The sequence below is a fragment of the Peromyscus eremicus genome, chromosome 13, assembly GCF_949786415.1.
Source record: "Peromyscus eremicus chromosome 13, PerEre_H2_v1, whole genome shotgun sequence".
Classification (NCBI taxonomy): Eukaryota; Metazoa; Chordata; class Mammalia; order Rodentia; family Cricetidae; genus Peromyscus; species Peromyscus eremicus.
The window spans coordinates 5,980,153-5,997,379 of NC_081429.1; the positions used below are offsets into that span (position 1 = coordinate 5,980,153).

The 17,227-nt window shown below is 46.4% G+C and overlaps 1 protein-coding gene across 6 annotated transcripts in view; it reads left to right on the forward strand.

Moving 5' to 3' along the window:
* Agap1 (ArfGAP with GTPase domain, ankyrin repeat and PH domain 1) overlaps window positions 1-17,227 on the forward strand; it is a 437,938-nt gene that overhangs the window by 224,348 nt on the left and 196,363 nt on the right. For all 6 annotated transcript variants that reach the window (XM_059278338.1, XM_059278339.1, XM_059278340.1 and 3 more), the window contains exon 9: window positions 2,440-2,532. In XM_059278338.1, coding sequence (XP_059134321.1) covers window positions 2,440-2,532 — 93 coding nt within the window. The remainder of the gene's footprint in view (window positions 1-2,439; window positions 2,533-17,227) is intronic.

Consider the following 17,227-nt stretch of genomic DNA (forward strand, 5'->3'; position numbering starts at 1 on the left):
GACCTACTCAGACAAAAAAGGACAATGAAGTCCATATTGTAAAGGAATCGACACTTGGTATCTTGTGGAGAAGAACAGGAGCCCTGAAGCCTGGCATGGTGCGTTCCATCTGCTCTTGCCTTCTTGGTTGAAGCTGAGAAAGCAGGTGTTCTGTTGGATGGGCGGTATTGCCAGACACGCTTCTCGGCCCAGGGTACAAGGGACTCGGTTTATTACGTATAGGGAGCTGAACACTTTTGAAATGAAGTAGATAATCCTTCCCTTCCCTCTGTCTTTAGTGTCTGTGGGGCTCAGCAGTCATTTTGGTGGCCTGAAGTCTCCAGAAGTGCAATGGGTGTGATAAACTCTGGTTCTGAAGAATGCGGCAGGCTGGATATAGCAATGGGTACCAAGGGTTGCCAGCAGCCTCTGATGAGTAGTTTTGGCAGAGAGGGGAGGACACAGGCTACGCACCACTGGTGACTCTGTGAAGTGGGCAGGAAAGCAAGGAGTCTTCCCTCGGGATTCGGAGGTTCAGGGTTTCATAGCTAGTGGATTGGGTTGTGGTTTAGTTGTTGGATTCTGGTCTCCCGGAGTCAGCCTGTTGGAGACGGCAAACCCTCTGCCCAGAAGCTTGTTGGAGCTCTTTCCTTTAATTGTATGGCACTTTCCACAAAAATGGTATCCTTGCTGGTGGAGTTCCTTTTTTCCAATGTGTATCCTGAGTTTCTGTCTCATTTTTCTCTGACGCTGTGGTTGTGCGAGCGTGGCTCCTGTTTCTTTACATGTTTGGAGCTGTGTGCAGCGACTCCGGCTGCTGCTTCCTGCTTCCGAGGAATCTGGAATCTGCTCTGAGAACAGCAACTAGGGACAGATGCGCCGCCTCCAGGAAAATGTTCATTTTTTTTTTAAAATGTTTGTTTTGTTAATTATTCTGCTTAATGGAGAATAATGAAGATGGATTTTCAAATTTAGGTATTTAGAACTGATAAAGTTCCCAAAATGCCCTTTATGCTCTTCATTGATTCAGAATTTCTAAAATGTTGTCGGCTATGGGTCTTGGAACTTAATTTTCCAATTGGAAACCTCATGTGCCCACCTTCCCCAGAACTGATGTGGGCAAAGAACTGGCTGTGGGCTCTTGCTATGCATTACTAGTGGAAGAGTAAAGAAACTAAAGGACTTTCTGTAGCAAAGCTGCGATCCATGATGAAGGCACAGGGGCATGCGACACCGAGGAGGCATTTGACAAATGCAGAAGCCTCTGTAATCAGCTAAGAGTGCGCTTTCTCACGTGCACGGCCACGCGGCAAAATCACCACCTTTGAAGTACCTGCGCCGAGTGATATCACAGGCACCTTTCTCTGGGTCTTTTGGCAGTAATACGTCCTGGAATCTTAAGTCAATCCCATCAGCCCTTGCTTGTTTTGTATATCAGGGCCTTTGCGTTTTTGGATACTGTTTTAGAAGCATCATCTGTTCTATCCCACATCCTTTTGAATCTGAATTTCATTAGCTGCTCCCAGCAGCACCGGACACCACTGAGTCTCTCCGTTTCATATATCATCTCAGATTTGAAAAGCACAGGAAAATGTTTCTCCATTTTCAATATTGCGTGAGTAATGTTCCCATTGAAAAGTAATGGAGTGAAGTTGTCACTTGTCAGCACCGTTATTAAGGAGGACGAGTCTCAGATCTTTCTCTCATAATAAAATAAATCTGTCAGACAATCACCATGCTTACACTTGCTCATGCCAGCAGGAGACGGGACATGGACGGTGGCTGGCGCTCCTGCAGCGTTCCCCAAGTGCCCTCCTCCCCACACCTGCCAGCCACCGGGCAGTTCACGTGGCATCAACAACCCATCCAAGATAACTGGCTCGGGAACCTGGCAAACAAACAGTTGTTCGTTGTGCCCCGAATATTGACATTTTGTCAGAAAGAGATTTTTAGTTTTTGCCTCCTTATCTTTTTGCTGCACAGTAGCCTGCTCTAACTTTGAATTGCTCTTTTCTAACCATCCAGAAGCAATGAAAGGAAACATTGCTTGCCCCTGAAACAGCTCGTGGGGGTGTACCAGTAAGTCAGTCGTCCAGACGTTCATTTAATCCATACGCTTCTGTACTTGGGCTTCCAGATGACCTTCGGGGGCCTCATTCTCCTCAGCTGTGCTAACCGCGGCTCTAGAATGTTTTCTCGTCGGGCGTTGCTTTCCTGGATGGTCCATTGGTTTCTAGTAATTGCATTTTGAACTCTTTAAAAAAGAATTAAAAGATAATTTCGCAGTAGAAAAGTCAGGGGGAAAGTTTAGAAAATTCTCTTTGGAATGATGAGTCAGTGCAGAGGAACAGCTGGGGGCGGCGGTTCTGAATCGCGTTGGCGGGAGCTCTGGACGTAGGGGCGAGACCCGTCTGGCAGACACAACCCTCGCCCAAATGCTAACTTTACTTTTGCTTGCAGTCTAGGAAAGGGAGCGACCCAGACAAAGAGAAGAAAGGCCTGGAGAGCCGCGCGGACAGCATCGGGAGCGGGCGAGCCATCCCAATTAAACAGGTACACTTGTCCCCTTCCCCGCCTCGCTGGAGACACACCTCGGTGCAGCCTGAGCCGATGCCGGCTCGGGCACCAGGGTTTGTTTGATGTGCTCTGTTGATGAATGTAGAAGTCACTCACTTGACATCAATTAGAAGGGGTTCCTGTGAGTATTAAAATGGGATCATTAGAATAAGAAGAGGGAATAGGACAACAGCTCTAATGAAGTGCGCTCTGCCCGCCTGCATATGGAGTGTGTTTCCATGCCGCACTGGCTTCAAAGGCTGCCTTTGTAGCGTGGCTTTGATTGGGCCGCTGGCCGCCAGGCGACAGGGGTAAATCAGCTCGCTGTAGAAGAACCCCTTGTGATCACAGGAATAGCCTGACGTGGCCCTAATTTGCTCTTGCAGACGGACATCTGAACACTGTTTCAGGCTGGTCTGTAACAACGAGGCAATTAGTTGTAATAATCATCGCTGGCATGTCAGCTGTGCGCTCTTGTTTGTAATTTGCTAATGAAGGGATTGTAACTTTGATTAGGTTCAGTTTCATTTAGACCTTATTATACACAGGAACATTTACAGCTGTAATGTGGGGCCTTAATTAAACTTCCCCATTACACAACAGGACTTGAATTCAAGCATTTGTTTTGGCCAATGTTGCTAGCCTGAAATGGGTTTTCATTAGCCCGGAAACCGGCTCCTAAATTGCTTCACGTCTCTAGCAAGACACACTGGAATTCACGTGTGACGTCTTTTGCTGCTTCATTTCCGAAACAATAAGAATAAAGAGTTCAACCCTGCTCAGCGGCTCTGGAAATGTCATCTTTTTTGGTTGATAAAGAAAGCCAATTGATTTAGAGTGTGTTCTGTTTGGGTGGGGGCGGGAAATCTGTGAGCAGGAAATAGCTCTGCCTTCCATGGATGATGCTGGTGGCCCATTCGTAGCTCTGGTTATCTAGGGCGTCCATCGCCTTTTCCATAGCTACCATCCAGCTTCACTTGGCCCTGTGCGCGTGGGCTCTGAGGGAGAGGCAGTGTTCATGCAGATGTAGCGGGCTCTCCTCAGCCGTGCGGGTTTCACCTGTTTGCAGCTAATGGCTGCAGCCCTCGTGGGAAGCTGGACCATTTCAGATTGAAGGTGTGTGAGTTAAAGAGCCACAGATGGCTGAGAAGCCAAGACTAGTGCAGTCCCACCCTCCAGCTGCCAGCCAGAGTGGCCCGTGTGCCACATGTACCCTCTGCCCACAAGGCAGTGTGAGCCTTGACCCAAGGGAGCAGGGAGGCCCTGCAGGCGTTAGTCAGTGCTGTTGTGCCTCTGCACAGGACCACCCTTACTATACTGGGTGACAGACTTGGGGGCCAGCTTGCAGCACCTCGAAGAAAATTTTTCACCTTTCCTGTGTTTACTAACAAGGCAAGCAGCCTCCCTGGTGATGGGCGGTGTTTTCCTCATAAACAGGTTTATTACTTCTGAGGGCCTCGTACATAGTTGTTTACTCATGTTGCTTATTTGATTCTAACTGACTCCACACAGAGCCACTGTAATGTAAGATTTCTGTTCAGTGTTACTTCATGTAGGGCTGTAAAAATTATTGAGCTGTTATTCTTTTGAAAAGCTGGTGCTGGGACATTGAAGAAGATTGCTACTTCATGTATATCATCTTCCTGGTTCCTGTCCATTCCTGGCTTGTGTGTGTGTGTGTGTGTGTGTGTGTGTGTGTGTGTGTGTGTGTGTGTGTGTGTGTGTGTATGTGTGTGTGTGTGTGTGTGTGTGTGTGTGTGTATGTATGTATGTATGGGGGGCGGGGGAGCTCACTTTCTCAGCAGGAAACTCTTGGGGAGCCAGCCAGGCCCTGATGTAATTGGAGCCTCCCTTAATTTGTTCCCTGCTCATCTTTGGACAGGACTGGCTTCTCAAACCAGATTTTCAGTTTGCAAAGACTGAAGGCGACAGTGTTAAGTGCAGCCTCTGCATTCCCTGGGAAGCCTTGCGCTCTTGGATGTTCATGATATTCTTGTTGAAATCTAAACCATGGTTTTCCCATGACTCCTGGGCACAGAGTACTTGGTTTCATCCACTGTGAGGAGCCATGGACTAACTCCTCCCAGGGTCTGTTCCCAGCGTCACATGCCCCACTGAAGTTGATACTCAGGCCTCACACCCCTCATGTCATACCTAGACGTTCTGCAGAGAATGTTTCCATCCATCTGTGATGTTCCGGGTCCCCGGGTCAGAGCCATCCTGCACTTTCTCTGGAGTAAGGTGGAGGTTGTAGGTGGTCTGAATAGTTACAGTGACCTAATGCTGCATGCTGTGTATGCTCACATTTTCAAGGCATGTGGACCTTTTGAGAGTAGCTACACTCCTCACTGTCCTCACCCTGCTGTGGTGTCCTCTGTATGGAAACAAGAGGATTGGGAGGGCGGAGCCTGGAGGGGCAGGACCTGCCTAGAATATTCTAGAAAGTGCACAGGTGGACTTCTTAAGTCAATGAACATTTAAATTAGAGCTTGTTATTTATGTGTTTTTTTTTTTTTTTTTATGTAGAGTTCCGCTTAACCCTTAGCATTGCAGAGTGGGGCCATTAGGTTATTTTGATTGTAAGTTAAGCAGGATGAACATTCAGGACTAGGTAGCTGGGAAGCCAAGGACCTCACGTCTGTGTTCTTTCCACTACACGGTGACAAAAAGCCTCCAAAGCAAAGTTACAGTTTTAAAGATTGTTGTTTTTATGTGTGCATGCCTGTGTGCCTGTGTTAGTTTTCTGTGCGCCATGTGCATGCAGGTACTCACAGAGGCCAAAGGGTGGCATTGAATCCCCTGGAACTGGAGTTACAGGTGGTTGTGAGCCACATGTGGGTGCTGGAAACCAAACTTGGGTACTCTGCAAAAACCTTGAGTGGTCTTAACCCCTGAGCCATCTCTTCAGCCCTGAGTTACAAGCGTTAAATCAAACATGGGAACTCTCCTCTCACACAGAAGTATCTTGTGCTGTGTAGAGGAAACAGCTAAGGCTATGCATGTAGCAGTGTGTTACTCCAGGGACGCTGCAGAAATGTGCATCTGTCCTCAGGGGAAATCATTGCTGGTCATTTGCAACTACCTGCTCTGTCCCTCTCCCAAGCAGCAGAATCCTTGGTCTTCAAGGAATCCTGCTTGAGCCCCATCCAGTTGGCCTCAAGGCAGAGGAGTCACTTCAGAAGCTCCTGTCCTTGAACACTTGGTGTTGGGGTCATTGTACTCTTCTGCCCCTCCACAGGAATTTTGCAAGTGCTTAGAAGTCGAGTAGGGCGATCTGCATGCCTGCAACCTCCCTCGTGGTTGTACAGGTTGCCCATGTGCCTGGGTCCCCTTGTTTATCTTGTAACAGGTAGCTGGCCACGTCACTGTCACCAGTGACTTTATTTCTCTCTTCCCCCAATCAAAGGTTCCTCAAGAGCAGGGAATTGTTTTCTAGGCAATAACTTCATTTCTTCAGGCTCTAGTTCCAACTCCTCTTTTGTCCCGTCTGGGTACCCAGAGTGGATGGATTTAGAGAGTCCTGTTTCTTTTCTTACTAATAAGATAAAGGTCTATTTGAGTAGAAATTAAAAAGCAAAGCAAGAAAAATAAAAGCCAGCGGCCCAGCTCAGCGGCCAGTGGGCTTGTCACGTATTAATTTTTCATCGCTGTGGCAAGTTGTACATACATAATCACTTGATTGCAGTGGGAGTTAGGGAGCTCCTATAGTGTCATTTGCATAAATCTTGTTAAGTCAATGGCAGTTAATGAAGTACAAATGAGCCCGGAGAAGGTGACATGCAAATCGTGGGTGGCAGATGGGAGGTCTGTTTGGGGGACGGCAGCTGTACTCTTTTCTTCTTTCTCTTTAGCATTTTTTAATCTCTATATTTGAGTGCAGATACACAGCCCTAAGCCTCCTCCCCTCCCGTGGACTCCCAGCCAGGGCCTAACGCTCATGCTGAGAGTCAGGGACGGCAGGAGCATGCCTCACACACACACACGTACACAGGAGTAGGCATGAGGTCACTTTAGCTCGTCAGACTTCCACACTTGAATTTGGGTTTCGGTTGGTGGGGACAAACAAAAACAGGCCTGTGCAGACGTCTCCGAGATTCCAGACGTGAAAATACTGTTTCCGCTTAGCTGGCTTCTGTTGGGGGATCTTTTCTTCACTCTTCGTGCAGGCCAGCTGCAGGTAGATAGGCTCAGGGTCCCCTCCTAAGAGCCTACCATACCCAGAGTGGCTTTGATGTTGAAGTCAGGCCCCGGTGAAGACCCCACCTTGTCAGTGCAGGGTCCCCACAGGCCGGTCTCAGCTTTCCCTGGGGTGTCCTTGCTTGGGGGAGGTTTTGCAAAGCCCTGCAAAACACTGCTTCTGCCTTCTGCTTTTGGAAGCCCTGGGCTTGTTATTTGATTCTTGATTTTGGTATTTTGAGAAGATTTAGACTTCACCAAAGAACCCCAGGGAGGTGTGTGTAGAGAGCCTGAACTCTGAAGCAGGAGGGTGCCGAGTCCTCACTGCCCACATGATTTCATTCCTTGGGTTTGAAGCAGTTTCCAGTTCTTTGGATCTTCATCCTCCATCTCTACTATGGCTCAGAGGACACATCCCTGCAATTGAGAAAGAACTTGTCTCATGGACCTCAAGTCCAGGAGGCCATTTACTCTCCAATCATTGGTTACCCTCGTCCTAATATCATCATACTGGCCCCTCCCCATCTTCCCGCTCTGCCCAGAGGGCTTGAGTGTTGGTGTGCTGTGACCTGTCAGTACTGTGGGGGCATTAGTTACTTTTCTTACCACTGTGACAAAGTGTCCCCCAGAAGAACCCAAGGGAAGGAAGCATTGTTGATTCTGGTCATAGCTCCAGAGTGTGGTCCATCATGGTAGCAGGAGTGTGAGGCAGCTGGTCACATTGTGCCCTTAGCAAGCAAAGAGAGACAAAGGCTGGTACTCAGTTCTCTCCTCCCTTTTTCTTACTTCTGGAATCCCAACCCATCAGATGATGTTGCCCACATTCAAGGGGGCTTTTCTTTTCAGTGGGATTACTCCCTAGAAATGCCCTCACAGACCCGCCCAGAGGTGTGTCTCCCGGGTGTCTCCAAATCCAGGCAGGTTGACAGTGAAGATGAAGCAGCATCAGTCACGTGCTGTCACAGGTTGTTATCTGTCACTGCATGGCAGAGGCTGTGCTGCCTCTCTGCACTGTTGGCCTTGGTACCTGCCAGTACAATGGGAAGATCATCTGGGAGAAGCTGTGTTTGGGGCATAGTATTTCAGTGCAGACAGCCCTGGGGCTGAATAGCCTGGGTACCTCCCTAGGGCATGGGTGTGTCTAGGGCCACCTTCTGGGCCATGGGGGGGGGGGGGGGGCTCCGCCTCCATGAGAATCGCAGAGGGCAAGCAGATTCATTCAGAGGCAAGGGGTCATGACTGGAGTGTGCCTGCCGCTGTTGCTATAATGGTCCTTTGTAGATGTCGGGGTGTCTTCAGGGTGAGAGATTTCTCAGCCAGGCTGCTACAAGGGCACTTGACCAGTGAAGGGGCTGCCTGGCTGGCAGCTCCCTGCTCAAGGCTGCTAGGGTAAGGGAAGAGCCTGTTAGTCTATTCCCGAGGGTTTGAATTATTCACAGAAAACATTTTAAGAGTGTTTAGAATAAAGCCTTAGCCAAAGTTCAGCACTAAACTCAAAGCTCTTTTAATTTTTCAAGTCATACAAAAGGTTTCACTCTAGCATTTTCATTTTGTTGTGATTTTCCATTCTATAGTATTTAACAGCATGTACAGTATCTGGCATTGCCCACCCCTGCTTACCTCCTATCCCCATGTATCAGGGAGAAATGAGTCCCTCTGATCTGTCTCAAAAACTTACTTGGAAACGGCAACAGTGAGCCCCTGGGGTGTATGGCCTGGCTCTCAGACTGGACACCCCAAAAGATGGTTGGGGTGTCTGCAGTTCACTCTGCTATTTCCTCATTTGTAACATAGAAGAGTTCTGGGATATACCTAATATCTGATATTATTATCTAATATCGGAGTTGTGTTTGTAGACTGGTGTAAATGAAACTGTTAAACACCATTAGACATACATCAGACCCCTCACCTATGATACTGACTCCTGTCTCTCTCCCTCTGCTTGAAGCAGCAGCATCCCTGGCCACAGTGCTCCTGCATGTGATCTGCAGTGGAATGCCCCTGCCACACTCAGCCATGCTCACTCCTGACAGCAGATTCCCCTGGGGACCTGCTCCACTGAGAAGGGGACATCTAAAGAAGTCCTCAGTGGTATCTGTCCTAAGCTTTTTAAGAAAGGCATCACACAGTGACATTTTTATCAGGTCATAGCAAAAGTACATTTTCCTTTCCTCCATCTCAGGAAGAGAATTTATTTTTAACGGAGTCACTGATGGCCAAGTTTTAAAGTCAAGTACACTGTTTTCCCTTGATACCAACACTGACAGCTATAATTAAGTATATAGAAGCTTGGTGAAATTTAAAATGGACATGGAAGAGCCTGGGAAATATTTTCATACGCTTCTTCATTTCCTTTGAAGTACCTAATACAAGAGTTGTTTGTAGACTAGGGAAAGTGGGAGCACTAAATACTTGCCGTCTGGGAGTCCTCTCCCACTGCATCAGACCCTGACCTGCCGGACTGACTCCCATCTCTCTGCCTGTGGGGCAGCATTAGCATCAGCCCCGTGCTCCTGAGTGCAGTCTGGAGTGAGGTGCTGGCAGTGATGAGCTGAGTGGCCCCTGTGTGTAAGGGAGGCTTCTGATGTGTTAGGACATCATCCTGCTTTAGATCAGAGCCCTGCTTAAATTCTACCAGCCTGGGCCCTCTGCAGATGAGCAGTCCGCAGCTCTGGGAGACCAGGGTCGCAGCACTAACAAACGGAGGAGCCAGGACTCAGGCCTCCCAGCCCTATGGCATGCCTTCGGCAAGTCTTCGCAGCTGAATTTCCCATCTGATACTGTGCATTATACAGTATACTCTCCTCAAGAGTGCCAGCGGCTACGTCTTGTTGTGTAGGACCTAGAGTGGACCAAATGAGGTCTTGCAGTGTTACCACAGGCCCTGAGGAAAGTGATGTGTAAGTCAGGGTTGCAAGGTTAAGTCTGTAAACTCAGCATCTGTGCGCTCGATGATGCTGGTGATTCTTTGAGCTTCCCTTATCTAGGCACATGGGGTCTCCTGGGGCTTCTCCCCTTTGAGGGTCAAAGTCGATCCCAGAAAGTGTACTTTACGTCTGATGAGATGTGGTATCTTCCTTGTTCGTCTCCCAACACCTTGTTGAACACTGGGGTCTTCTTTCTGCTTCCCCTGTTTTGTGTACCCATGATGGAGTGCTGTCTCCATGGTGTCTGAAGAGCAAGGAGGAAGTGGAGAAAAGGACACGGTGATAGAGGTGAGAATGGTGATGGTGGAAGTGGTTGTGACAATGGTGGAAGTGGTTGTGACAATGGTGGAAGTGGTAGTGATGGTTGAAGTGGTAGTGATGGTGGTGAAAATGGTATTACTGAGTTTGGTAATGATTGTGGTAGTGATAATAGTAATGGTGACGGATATGGTAGTAATGATGGTGGTAGAGGTGTGATGGTGGTGGAGGTGGTATTGATCAATGGTGGTTATAGAGGTGGTTATAGAGGTGGTTATAGAGGTGGTATTGATGGTAATTATAGAGGTGGTGGTGGAGGTTGTATTGATGGTAATTATAGAGGTGGTGGTGGAGGTGATATTGATCATGGTTGTAGAAATGGTGGTGAAGGTAGTATTGATCATTGTTGTAGAGGTGGTATTGATGGTGATTATAGAGATGGTGGATTGGTATTGATCATGGTTATAGAGGTGGTGGTGGAGGTGGTATTGATGGTAATTATAGAGGTGGTGGTGGAGGTGGTATTGATGGTAATTATAGAGGTGGTGGTGGAGGTGGTATTGATGGTAACTATAGAGGTGGTGGTGGAGGTGATATTGATGGTGGTTATAGAGGTGGTGGCGGAGGTGGTATTGATGGTAATTATAGAGGTGGTGGTGGAAGTGATATTGATGGTGGTTATAGAGGTGGTGGAGGAGGTGGTATTGATGGTAATTATAGAGGTGGTGGTGGAGGTGATATTGGTCATGGTTATAGAGGTGGTGGTGGAGGTGGTATTGATCATGGTTATAGAGGTGGTGGTGGAGGTGGTATTGATCATGGTTGTAGAAATGGTGGTGAAGGTAGTATTGATTATTGTTATAGAGGTGGTATTGATGGTGATTATAGAGATGGTGGTGGAGGTGATATTGATCATGGTTATAGAGGTGGTGGTGGAGGTGGTATTGATCATGGTTATAGAGGTGGTGGTGGAGGTGGTATTGATCATGGTTATAGAGGTGGTGGTGGAGGTGGTATTGATCATAGTTATAGAGGTGGTGGTGGAGATGGTATCAGTGGTGGTGATGGTGGTAGTGGAGGTAGTGGAGGTGACAGTGGTGGTGATAAGCATGTAAGTTGATAGTATGAACATTTTTTCTTCCCTCAAATGAATTTTATATTCTTCTAAAAGAATTGGTTAATATTTAAGAAGCTGTGCTATACATTGTTACACTTCAGAAACGATATAATTTTTAACCCATCATCCTCTATATTTAACTCTGTTTCATGTATATAAGATGCTATATTTGGGTTATACAAGTGGCCATTCTCTGTCTATTCTTCAAAGAATAAAAGCCTTTGTCAGTGGCCCAGAAATCATCTCAGACAACTGGTTTCTTTCTGCCTTTTCTACTTCTTAGAACTCATTTGGAAAAATTGTCTCTAAATAAATGTCTTCATGCTCATCATTTTACTTAGGAATTTTTAAATGTTAAACCCACAGAGTTTTGTTGTTGTTGTTGTTTAAGACAGGGTTTCTCTATGTAACAGCCATGGTAGGTCTGGAACTCACTCTGTAGACCAGGCTAGCCTTGAACTCACAGAGATCCACCTGCCCCTGCCTCCTGAGTGCTGGGATTACAGGTGTGCGCCACCATGCCTGGCAAACCTACAGGTTTTAATTACATTAGCCTATGGCTTCATTGCTAAATATCATGCAAATATTCAGTCTCCACCAACCACTTCATTGTTCTATAGAAAGTTGTTTAAAGTTTGTAAGTATCATGGCAGCTACATAAAAAATACACAAGGCAAGATGCTTCTGTTATTGCTACCAGATTTTGGGGAGTCCCATCTGGGTCACCAGATGATACCGAGGAAATCAGGGTCCCCTCTCGGGGTTATGAGTCTCATTAACAAAAGAATTTAAGAATAGATTCAAACAATATGTGAGGATATTTTTAAAACACCCCAGGGCAGGCAAGTTTTAAAACACTACCCAGAGAAGAATGGAGGGAGGAAGAAAAAGCTATGCTGTTTGGGGTGGTATGTAGAGCAGACTTGGTGGACAAGCCACCACATGGCAGAGAGGGGTGTTTTGAGAAAACTAAGGAAGCACAGGGGAAAGTTGGGGAAAACGTGCTTACAACAGGGGTGGAGAGAAGAGAAGGAGAAGTTGCCATCTTTCTTAGCTATTCAGAAAAGCAGGCAGACTTAGGGGGGCACATGCCCCTCCCTATAAGCTTCTGCACTAAGGGTGGGCATCCTGGGAAGGAAAAGCACAGTACCTCGTTGAAGGACTAATTATTCCCACCTATCTCTTTGGCATGGCTTAAGGTGAGCCTGCCTTCTTAGAAGTGGTCCCTTGGTTTCTGATTGGTCCCACCCACCTGGAATATTATGCCAGAGATATAGGCCAGAGATTGTATTCTCTTGACCAGTTTCCCTTAATGAGACGTTATTGATGCTCCAACACTATCTCAAGGAATGACTTGGAAGAGAAGATAGTCTTGAGTAGGTGCCAAGCCCCTGTCTAAAGCAATGGAGACTTGAGCCATTGGGTAATGGTTTCATACTTGGGTTTAACCACTAATAAGCAAACAAATCAGGAGAATCGATGTGTTAGGACTATGCTGCTCTGCTACTGAAGGCTTCTTGGAGGACAGCTTAGCAAAAATACCGTAGAAAGGGGGAAGCATTGGACTATTCATGTACCTCACCACCTGCACTTTCTGACAGTGCCCCAGTCTTTCTTGGCCATTCACAACCTTGAGCCTTTGTTAGGAACATTGCTCAGCCATCTTGGACCATCTGATGTTTCTTGAATAGCTCCTGGGTGTGGGCGTGAGTTTCTAGTGGGGAGGACACAGAGCACCTGCTCTTCGGTGTGTGCAGGAGGAAGCTCCTGGTTCAGCTGCTGCAGTCTGTGGCCCTAGGTGCCATCGTTTGGAGAGGCAAGGACTGGAATTTTCTCCAAGGGAAGTCAGTGTTGAGTTTCCTTTTGGTGAAGGTAGTGGTGAGGACATTGAGTTGCTACTCAGACATTGTGGCCATAGTCTATAAAACTGTTTTCATGCATTGTATTCAATCATAGATCAGTTTAACAGAAAATTTTCTTCTGAAAATTTCTCATGTCTAAGCCCTGTGTACCATGTATTTATGTGTATGTGCACGCACATGCATTTATATGTGTATGTATGTGTGTTTTGTATCTGTGTGTATAAGTGTGTATGTAGGCTTATCTGTGTGTATAAGTGTGTGTGCAGAGCTTATCTCCCAGCTCTTATACAAGGATTTCAAGGGTGTTAGTTCATAAACTACTATTTTTTTTCCAGTATCGATCAGACCTTTAAATTGTATTGCAACTCTGGTATTTCAGAGCTTGGTTGTTACAGTGGATTATTTGGGGTTTTTTGTTTGTTTGTTTTTAAAATTTTCAGTGATTTACTATTTCCTGTGCTCATCCCATAGTGGAGGGCAGGCTGGAGAGTCGTGGTGTAAAGAAGAGGCTAGAGGGACCAGTAGGAAAGACCTTCCAGGTAGACTTGGAGGGAGTGGACTTTCAGAATGGTGGCCAGAGGCTTCAGGAAGAGTACCTGGTGGAGAGTTCTGCCCTTAGCCAAGGTTTCCTTTCGTTTGGAGCATTTACCCTGCAGATATGGCTGGAGCGCCACTGTGGTACTGCCCTCCACTAAGGTCAAATTGTTAAATCTCCTCTAAGGGTCCCCACTAGCCAAATCTGCCCTGGGGTTTGTCATGTGATTTTTTTTTCCCCCATTGGAATTAAAAATTCTGCTACTTAGGATTTGACTAATTTTTCTTAGGTAATGCTCTGGGTGAATAAGAATGTATATGTATTTATATGTACAATTATGAAGCATATTAGTTAAACTAATAGATGCTAATCAACGCCAATATGATACGTTAACCACACGATCCCCTCCCACCCACCTTCATGTGCTGTCTTCCGATATTTTCCCACATAACCGAGTCGCCTCCTTCTGAGTCAGTATCCTAGCGTGGTAAAAATAGCTGCTTGTAAACCTGAGAAGTTTTACATACAGGGAAACTGAGTCCCGGGAAGAATAGACTGACCCAAGCGCTCATAGCTGGCGGATTAGGACCCATCTTTACAGGAGCGTTTCCAGAGCTCTGTCCACAGTAAGCACCCTGTTTCTTTTTCTTGTGTTCACCTGAAGACATACGTAAATAACGTTGTCTGTCATAAGCCAGATTTTGTTAGCATTGTAACTGGCCGTTCTCTTTAAACCTCCTACTGGTTGAAGAAGGGAATAAATAAGAACATGGCCCTTGAGAAGACCTGGTTCTCACAGCAGAACCCAACACACTTCTCTCTATGTGTGTTTATTAGCAAGCTTCACAGTCCCCTCAGCAGCCCTGAAGCGACATTCATCCAGTTAACAGATGCGAAAGCCAACAGCTTTAACAGATGAGAAGGCCAAATCTCACCTTGCAAGATTCGAACCCAGTTTGCTTCCCCCGCAAACCCACTAAGCCACCACTGCAGCTCACCAGGTACATTAAAGCCTGCACGCGGCACAGGATGGTACCCAGAACAGCTGTGGAAAGAGTCTCTGAATAGAGCTTGTAAGGAGCAGTCTGGGTTGCGTGGCATCCCTGTTCCAGGGGATAGCTAGTCCTGAAGATCTCCTTCCCGAAAGCAAGCCCTCTGAGTGTATCCAGCAGCCGGTGTTGGTAATTGGAGTAGCTGGAATTCGCTGTGGTTTTAATTAGCTGATTACTAGTTTTCTAAAATGTACTGTACTCACTGTGGGTCTTGCAAATTGGTAACCGGTAGCTACCAGCGTAATTAAATATTTCAGAGCACTTGGCTGCAGCAGCATTGAACTGTGAAGAAATAATGCTGTATAGCCAATCAAAAAGAGATACTTGTAAACTCATTTACAGCGGCAGTGTGTTAGGGCCATCACAGGGATGCTTATTGCAGGAGAAATTAAAGATACAATTTTGTGCTAAGAGGCAATATAGAAATTAGTTCCTGAATTACTTGTTAATTGATTTGGTAATCCCCTCGGGCCCGCATGCTCTTTTCCCCCTTTTTGTTGTTGCATTCAGTTAACAGTGACTATTCCCAGAGCAATAAAAATATTTTTCACACTTAGATTAGGTAATGCCCTTCCATCACACTGCCTCCTTTTACATTTGCAGCACCTGCCTCAACTGCAGTGTGCCTTTCCAGGCTGACTGTGGTTCTATGTTCCCGCCACGGTGGCCATTGCCTTGGTGGGACAGAGTAATTCCTGCAGAAGGAGAGTGTGTTCTTATGTCTCACGTTACAGACCCCCCCCCCACCGCTCCCCTAATGGAACCCCTCCTTTTTATCAACAGTAGGGAAGCTTCCTTAGACTTAACTCATACAACTCTTAACTGTTTGCAATTTGGCAAGACTAAATACAAGACCATTTGTAGGAAAGTGCACATTGCTACTGGAAATGATTTCTAAAGATGATGAGGCCCGTTTACCTACACTGAAATTGAGCGTGCATAAAAGAAGCACCCAGGGATGGCTGGGCTGCTCAGAAATGGCTTCCTGTGCCCTGGTTGTCCCTTTGCCTTCTTGCCTAAAGACTCAAAGGAAAACACATTAAAATTGAGACTCATGTTAGTGCTGCTTCTGTGAAAGAACTGTTCTTTGGAGGAAGATGTTCTTAGCATCTTGTGGGCTGCTGCACTCGTGACCCAGTAAGCAATATGGAAGACTGCTGGGAAATGTGATTCCATTGGTTTTAAACTATCCAGGTGTGTTTTCTCCTGCCCTGTGCCACCTGTGTGTGTAAATACCATTTTGCTTCACTCACCTATGGCACTTGGCATACTTCATCTTAGAACCTACTTTTCCAAATAGAGACTATTTGTCCCAGTACTGGGGATTGAACCCCGGTCCTCATGCCCAGTAGACAAGCACTCTGTCATTGAGCTACATGCATCTCGAGCCCAGATGATATTTCATTTCAGTTAAGAACAGACAATATTTACATTTAACAGTTTCTTTTTCTGTATAAGGCTGTGGCTGGGATTAATTAGTCCTTTATCAGGACACACTTATTCCCTTATTCATCTGGTAGATATAGTTGCCCTTTGGTCAGTATAAACAATAAAATGCAGTACTTAATCTGAACACCTTCTCTGTGTTAGCTGGACTCATTGGATAGAGGTAGCTAGATGATGGCTTCACATAGCACCCAGCCCTCTGCTGAGAAACCCGTTTGATGGGATGTTGCTCACTAGTTAGTGTGGCTTGTTAAGGTCCTACAGTATACAGCGTCTGTCACTCAGATGCTGATGCTTTGGTGTCCTTCCTCAAGGAAAGGGGAGCTCTTCATCTTCAGTTTAGTTTTGTTACCTTATTCCTTCCTTATTGTTCCACTTCCCCAGATGTTTTTAAATGTCATCATTGTTTCCCACAGAACTAACTGTGCTGCGCTTGCCAGAAGATGCTACATAGGTACCTAGATTCGTCCCTTTGTTTTACCAGATTTTAAAAGGTCAGGATTCAGACAGCATCCCCCAAAGCAATGGCTTTATTATCTTCCTTCCTGGTTCCACTGACCCCATACATTTGACCAACCTGCCTTCAGTTTTCAGATAGCACAGAAGGCGCTCCACTTTCTGGAGAATTCAGCAGGAAGTCCCGCTTGGACCTGAGGGATACAAGAAGCAAGGGACATGCACAGCCCTGGGCTGCTGATAACCAGGGCTTGCACTTTTGCCCAAATTGCAGAGGAAAGGAAATACATTGGCTTTCAGATTGGGAGGACACAATTGTAAACATCAGATGTTACAACTAGGGCTTCCTCCTTCTCTAGGCAGCTCATGTTTGAAGAGAATTTCTAGTACTTCCCGATACTAGATCACAGACTGTTTTTCTTGAAGGGTTTTTGTGAATTTGGTTCTCCACCAAGACTCATCCTGTGCATGCTGGGGTTCAGGTCTTTGGCTGAGGGTCTGGTACAAGAGAAGGACTGGCAGGGCACCTCCAAGGTGATGGCTGTGTGTGCTTGGTATTTCTGCACTCTAATGACTATTTTTCCTAATACTTGTACTAATAATTTTTAATGGCTCACATTGAGTAGGTGACATTTTGATACATTAATGAACCTTATCAATGACTTTTGAAAGTTCTTAATGTGTGAGGGTACTTTGTCATGGTCCCTGAAAGGAGGAGAGAGGGCATGGACATGGATCTCTGCCTGCGTGTGCTCTGAGCTGTATGGGATGGGCGTCATACTGGATCATGTTCTGTGCCCTGAGATCCACTTCAAAGTTTATCACAAAGGAAGGACCGACTGATAGGAGCTTCTGGAGGTCCA